Source organism: Bidens hawaiensis, unplaced genomic scaffold (genome assembly GCF_021521415.1).
Source record: "Bidens hawaiensis isolate Kalapana, Puna unplaced genomic scaffold, B.hawaiensis_p1.1 tig00015610_1, whole genome shotgun sequence".
Classification (NCBI taxonomy): Eukaryota; Viridiplantae; Streptophyta; class Magnoliopsida; order Asterales; family Asteraceae; genus Bidens; species Bidens hawaiensis.
In genome coordinates, this window is record NW_027492396.1 from 83732 (window position 1) to 91149 (window position 7418).

The 7418-nt window shown below is 33.5% G+C and overlaps 1 protein-coding gene across 1 annotated transcript; it reads right to left on the bottom strand.

Moving 5' to 3' along the window:
* Window positions 1–1913: 1913 nt before the first annotated feature.
* LOC143549489 (stearoyl-[acyl-carrier-protein] 9-desaturase, chloroplastic-like) lies at window positions 1914–5222 on the bottom strand. The gene is made up of 3 exons (XM_077040387.1): window positions 5063–5222; window positions 3659–4160; window positions 1914–2627 (listed from the first exon to the last, which is right to left on the bottom strand). Exons 1-3 carry the CDS (start codon window positions 5173–5175, stop codon window positions 2067–2069), a joined length of 1176 nt encoding a protein of 391 aa, XP_076896502.1. The 5' UTR covers window positions 5176–5222; the 3' UTR covers window positions 1914–2066.
* Between the last annotated feature and the right edge of the window lie 2196 nt (window positions 5223–7418).

Genomic DNA, 7418 nt, shown 5'->3' on the forward strand with positions numbered 1-7418 from the left:
ACAAAAAAACATGAATTTTTTAAAACTTTAGAGTTATTTATATGTAACTAAACATAATATAAATGCTAACAATTTCTTCTGTATTCGATATTCGTAGAGCTCCGCAACGAACCAAACATCATTCAAAACGAAGCTATGATTAATGAGATATCGTTGCTCGAAATTGAATGCTTAAAATGTTAAAGTTGTCAAAAAAAACTTAGGAAATTGGAGTTTGTCCCACATTTTTGGAAGGACAAAATTCTGAATGATTTATATAAGGAAGAGCACTCTTGTGATATAAGTTTCTATTTAAATTGTTAATAACTTGTAATTAAGGTAGTGAAGTTTCTATTTAATGGTATTTTATAAACCGGCATTTTTAACATTTCAAGCATTCAACTCCAAGTATCGATATCTCATTCATCTTAGCTCCATTTTGGTCGCTATTTGGTTCGTTGCGAAGCTCTTACAATGAATACAAACGAAATAGTTAACATTTATATCAAGTAAAGTTACATATAAATAGCTATGTATAAAGTTTGTGAAAATTCATTTTTGTACTTGGTGACAAAAACTCTCATTTGTTCACAAAACATAATAAAATTGAAGATACTAAATATTTGTTAATCAACACCTATCTTTTTTACATAAAATTTTACCTAAATGGTAGTAATCTTAACCATTTGTGCACTTATTGGTTTTCAAAAATATATGTAATAATAAAAATAGTCATTGATTCAGCTAGTCACTACCAGGAGCACACAAATAGAGCCGATCCAGTTATCTTTTTATTTTTGGTTTATTGGAATTTAATAATCTCAACTATAGATTTTTGGTCTATAATAATTTCAGTTGGCATTATTGCCACTAATGGTCCCGATTTTTTTAAAAAAATGGCTCTCAGTGATTCCCCGTTAAAAAAAATTAACAGCGTTAACTTTTTTCCGAATTTCAAATTGATTTTTTAGAGTTTTTGATCGGAAGGAGGATACGAGTCGATTGATGTAAAACTTAGCTCGAAAACTGCTCCAGACGGCTTGATTATTGCTTTAAATTGGGTGTTTGGAAGTGGTGTTTGAACTTCCAATTAACAAAAAATTAAGTTGTTCGTAGCATCATTTCGAGCTAAGTTTTATATCAATCGACTCGTATAATCCGTCTAATAAAAAGCCCTAAAAACCAGTTTGAAATTCGAAAAAAAGTTAGTGTATTAAGTTTTTTTATTATAACGGCGGTTGGTTTTTTTCGTGACAGGAGATTAGGAGTGGTGGTAGGTAATTTACCTACCAAACTATATGATAAGTTTAAATAAATGAACTACTGGGTCATATTTAAGGATGAGCAAATTCAGTACCGTACCGATTTGATACTGTCGGTACCGAATTGGTACCAAAGTTTTGAGTTTCGGGATCGGTACGGTACCGGTATTTTCCGGATTTTTACCGGTACCGAACCGAATATTTCGGTACGTACCGGTACCAAGAATTCGCGATTTTTGGAATCGGTATTTTCGATACCGGTCGGTACTGGTACGGTGCCGAGCTCATCCCTAGTCATATTCATGTTACACTAAATGTATGTGGCTTGAACATTATCCCCAGATGAAAACTCAATTTGTAGCCGAATTTATTTGCTAAGATGTATATGATGTAACATTTTAAATGCGGAGAATATGTTTCGAATTTTAACCCAAGCAGATCAAAACAAAGTTTCAAACCGGTCAAATTCGATCTTTGACTTTGTTTTGTTGCCCAAAACCGGAACTGGTTCTAACCCAAACTTTGTGGGCAAAAAAACCAAGATTGTGCACCACTACTCATAACCTTTATCCATAGACGTTTTAAGATATTAAGACCTTCAAAACGAGAACGGAAAAAACAGGGCTTACCACCATCAGTGTCTCCACAACCAGACCAACGAGACGATAACCGTCATCAAAACTGGCATAACAAGTTCTATAATATGCGCAACAAGTTTACAAACACCAAACGAACGAACACATTACAAATTCAATAAAACACATTTATCATCACTACACGAAAAAGACACCTAGCATAGATTTCAATAACTTATTATTGCTTCTTTCAGAGCTGCACCTGTCTATCAAAGATCCAACTGAACGGAACGTTCACACTTTCTTTCGCCTTTGCTGAATTCCTCTCCTCAAGCCTTCTAAATCTCGGGGCCAGTCCACACACATACTCTTGGGCCTTACGCCCTTCACCCGAAAGCCCAGTTAAATCCGCCACCTTCCACCGACCCACCAAGAATTCCAAAATATCCGCATAGTCTTTGGCAGTGTAGACACCAAGTCGTTGGGCAACAGCTGAAAAATGGTCAAAGAGGTTATCGTCACGCCCGTCATACATTAAGTGTGCGGGCATGGATATCTTTTTCCTCATCATGTCAGCAAAAGCAAGAACTGTGCCATCCGGGTCAATTTCAAATAGTTTTTCAACTATTTTTGTGTAGGCGGTTTCATGCCTTTTCTCATCGGCAGCGATTATACCACAGATTTGAGCTAGTTTTAAGTCCCCGTGCTCCTTTGCATGTCGGGCTGTGTTACCGTGAGAGACGAAGGTGGCACGTTCTTGGAATGATGTGTAGATGAACCCGAGGTACGGACTGTTCTCGGTCCGGGGGTCCTGTAAAGATAATTAGATTATTATTGTAATAATATTCTCTTGTAACCATATGTAACACATACATTATTCATACATGAAATGAAAATATGGATAAAATAAGTTATGAGTATTATGTGTTAAAAGTAACCAAAAGTGCATTTTTAATCCAAACAACCTGCTAAATTGGTTTACTCAGTAAAATCCGATTATTATAACTGTATTATTGGAATGATATTTAAGACGCAAGTTATTTATAAAAGAAGTAAAATAAGAAATTAGACAAACTACCAACCAGGCTCATTTCAACCCATAGGAAAATCTTACCCGGTTTGACCAATGACCCATTACCCAATATGCTAGACAAAGAACAAGAAGTGTGCATGAGAAAAACCGAACCCAAACAAAATCAGACGGCTTGGTTTCATGTTTTCGTAAAAACCAAACCGAACCAAGTATATGCATTTTAATTTAGTTTTGAATGTTTAAGTAGTTTATAAATTTTAATAAATAGTATAATCCAAATATCTTAGATCCAAATGTAATATAATCAACTAGTTATTATTAATTAACAAAAAAGAATTATGCCAAAATACATTATTTTGGACCCAAAAAAATTTTGTCCAAAAATTTCAAGCTCAAATGGTAAACCAAAGAAAAAAACAAACCAAACCCAAACCGAAAACTGAAACCAAACAGTTTTCAAAAAGTCAAAAACTGAATTTCGGTTCGGTTTCACTTAGCATGCAACTAGAATTGCAAAAACTGGACCGAACCAAGTTTATGCATTACATTTTTTGGTGTTGAATGTTAAGTAGTTTAAAAGTATTTAACACATTACCAAATTTAAGATCAAATGTATAATGATCAACTAATCATTAACTAACAAAAAAGATTTGAGCCCAAAATCATTCTTGTGGGCCAAGTAACGTTTTTGCCGAAAAAATTTCAAGCTCGAATGATAATACCAAAAACAACAGACCCAAACCGACCCATGCACACCCTCAAGAAAGAGGGTAAGGTAAATAAAACTAAGATGAAAAAGATAATCTTACCATTCCAGACCCAATGAGATACTGAATAGTTTTCTGAATCTGCCTCATATCGACCCGCCCAGAAAGATAGAGATACTGGTGAAGAAGATCACCGTGCCTGTTTTCTTCAGCGGTCCAGGCCCTAGTCCAAATAGCCCAAGGTGTAGGGCTAGCCCCGGTCACATCACGCACACCGTCCAGAGTATTAAGCATTGTTTGGTATGTAGGCAGTGCTTCTTCTGTAATCATATCTCCAACCAAAACAACAAAGTAATCATCTGGGGTCTCTTTAGCCCGCGCCCTTAGTTCCTCAACTTGTTCCATGAATCCGTCCGATGCAGGTTCGGGTAGGAAATCCTGCGCTTGCCAGCATTTCTCAACGTGCTTTAGGTGAACCAGTATATTGTCTTCAGCCCAACCCTCTATGGATTTGAAGATCTCTATCTTTTGTGGTGGCATAGAGTGTGTCACCTGTTGATGAGCCTCTCGCGGAGGAGTGAAGGGCTTTTTCGTACTTTCAACCCTGTGTAAGAAAACAAAAGACTTGTCTTAATTGAGTGTTCTTCAAGCAGCTAGTTGACATAACTACCAAGACAAAAAATCCACAAAAAGTCCCAACTTACATCACCTACCTAAATAAGGTTATATGATAGAAATTACAAAAAAAAAAAACAAAATATATTTTTTTTAAATCAATATTTCATTTGAAGACACTATGCACATTAAAGAAATAACAAATTAACAAGTACCACATGCAACATTCTTAATTCTTAAATATGAACATGAAGAACAAATTCACCGATTAGGCGATTACGCGTTTCATGAAGAAAAAAAAAAAAAAAATAGAGCATAATAAAGAACCTATATATCTAATGAAGCAAATCAACTATAGCCTAATTGACTACCTTTATATGACTAACACATCTAGACAATGATAGAATATAACACTATAAGCCTAGTGACAGCTAAGTAAAACTAACAAATATATTAGGGACCAAATTAATGCTAAATTAAAATCAGCTTCAAATGTTTAGGGCAAAATTATGCTAATGTTCGTTTAAGTTTGTTGTATTATCTCCGTTTTCATAACGAACGAACACAAACATATATATCCGTTCGATTATATGTTCATGTGCGTGTTCGTGTTCGTTCGGTTCGTTTACAGACCTAACTACTAAAATTGTAAGCACTTAGCCTAGTTGAAGAATTGGATGTTTGAGAAAGACATTTAGTTTAAATAAAAAGCTAGTTTGTATAATAGTGAAATAAATTAATTAGTTATTGTCATTATTATTAATAGTGTCTTCTGAGTTACCGTGCAATCAGTTATATTGTGACAGATAAAATAATTAACAACAACAACACTCGTTCCGCGAACACACGGAATGAGTGAAATGATTAAAAGCAATACGAAAGGAAACTTACTTAGCGGTAGAGGCCATGGCGAATTTGGGAGATCTGATAGGTTTGGGTTGCGTGAATGTGAATGAACGGTAGTCGGAGTTCAAAGCCGTCATCGGATTGATCCGAATCGCCATGTGTGTGTGTGTGTGTGTGTGTGTGTGTGTGTGTGTGTGTGTGTGCTTTTGGTTTTCCTCCACACAAACGAGGAACAAGAGAGCAGCACACACAAGGTTGGTTTATAAACAAAGGGGGGGTGTGTGTGAATGAGTGAATCTATTGGCGGTGTTACGTTACTGCCCTTGTGGTTATTTGGATTTATATTGTGCCCTTGTGGTTTTAGTTTGTTTACACTTTTTTACTTCTTTTTTTATGTGACAAATAGTTGCTTCTCTTTGTTTGTTTGTCCTATTACAGAGGTTCATTTTTAAAATTTATTAGCCAATTTTTAAATTTACCCTTAATCACACACAACTAACATTAACAAACAATATTGATAGACATACTTTTCAAGGGCATTATTGTTATTTAATAAGAAAAAAATGTAATCATTCAATTCATCTTAAACTTTACGTGTTTTAAACTATGACACTTATAATGTGATGGAGAGAGTATTAGATAATTATTAGGAAATCTGGTTTAATGGTATGGGTGTTTCAAAGGTGGCGTTAGAGCATTCGTATTTCTACCATTGTTTTTTATGAGTTGTGTTTTAATATTTTAGAGAGTGGTTTAGAATGTTTTAAGTCGATAAGAGTATAAATGTAGTAACTTCTTTTGTATATCTTAAAAAGGTATTGCTCCGATCTATAAATGTTTTAATATATTTTGATGGTGTTTGTGAGGGAAAGAGAGAGAGAGAGAAAAAAAAGTAATTATAAAGTCATAAAGATGTAAAAAATGTATTATTTAATTAAAAATAAGATAGAAAATGTAACAAATATTAACTTAATTTTAGGTTTTGAGATACAAGAAGGGATGTGAAAGCTTTTAGGCTTATAGTATCAAACCTAGCGAAACTTGTATCACATGTTATGGCATTTCGGGTGATTTTAACCTCATTAAGGTTACCTCTGGGTATTTGGGGTGATTTCAACCGCTATTCAAATCAAAATTTATTAGGACTACCATTGAAGAAACTTGTACCACATGCAATGGCAAATGTACCATTGAAATTTATTTCTTGAGTGGACTTAAATTTAATTAATTAAATATAATTAATTTCAGGTAACTGTGTGCTCGCTGGTTTTCCACCATACACTGTTTATAAAGGGTGAATCTACTGGCGATGTTACATAACTGCCCTTGTGTTTATGTGTATCTACATGTTTTACCCTTGTAGTTTTAGTTTGTTTATGTTAATAACTTAATATGATAAATTTTGGACAACCATTGTGGAAACTTGTACCACATGCACTGTTTTATTGTACGATTAAATAAGTGTACAAAAATTGTATTAGCAAAGAAACATATTAAAATTTTGGTATTTAAGTTGTTTTCCAAACATTTAAAGATTGGACCTATTTCAAGTGATTTATATATATTTATTTTCAGATGATTTATAATTGTGTACTATTTAACAAATTGTTCAAGTGACTATTACAAGCTCACCTAGAATATAACATTTAATAAGTTAAAAAAATATATTACAAGTTTACACCTACAAATAATAAAAATGATATGACTAGTAGATCATTCATAACATATCATTCTTAGTTTTGTTTATTATCAATGCCACTTCATTACATTTTTCCTTCAAATTATTCATATATTTATAATCATATCATACTATTTACATTAATACTTTATACTTACAATGTGAACATATAACTATATAAACTATTTACTTAATTTGTTCTGCTACACTTTTATAACTGAAGATTTGATTCACATTCACTTTTGTAATGGCCAACTATATGTAAATATTGCTTAAAATCATAACCCAACTTCTCAAGCATGGTTAGAAAAAAATTAACTGGTCATTTGAATCACTGACGAATCACTAGGCCACCCAATCATCTCCATTCCACTCTTAAAAGAAAACCCATCATAGATGAGAAAAACCCTCGACAAAATTAATTTGTTAATTATAACTACACATTCATAATATACTTCACAAAATTGAACAATTTGTAAAGTTTGATGAAGATGAGGAGTAAAAATATAAAATAATATAAGTGGGGCCCAAATAGGTTGTTGCGTGACTGGGAAATGGCCAAAAGGCAAGCAAGTAAAGAAGGGTGGCCAACAATAGGACTAACTAACACATTCCACTTGGCACCCCTAATCATTCTCTTATTTGCCAACTCACCCCTACACTTTCTGTACATCTACCTTGATATCATCAACATTTCTTTTCTTTTTTTCTTTTTTTTTAAAT

Coding starts and splice junctions, on each gene's coding strand:
- LOC143549489 (XM_077040387.1), bottom strand. CDS start 5,175: ATGGCGATTCGGATCAATCCGATGACGGCTTTGAACTCCGACTACCGT. Junction 4,161..5,062: donor GCCATGGCCTCTACCGCTAA/GTAAGTTTCCTT, acceptor TTTCTTACACAG/GGTTGAAAGTACGAAAAAGC. Junction 2,628..3,658: donor ATCTCATTGGGTCTGGAATG/GTAAGATTATCT, acceptor TTATCTTTACAG/GACCCCCGGACCGAGAACAG.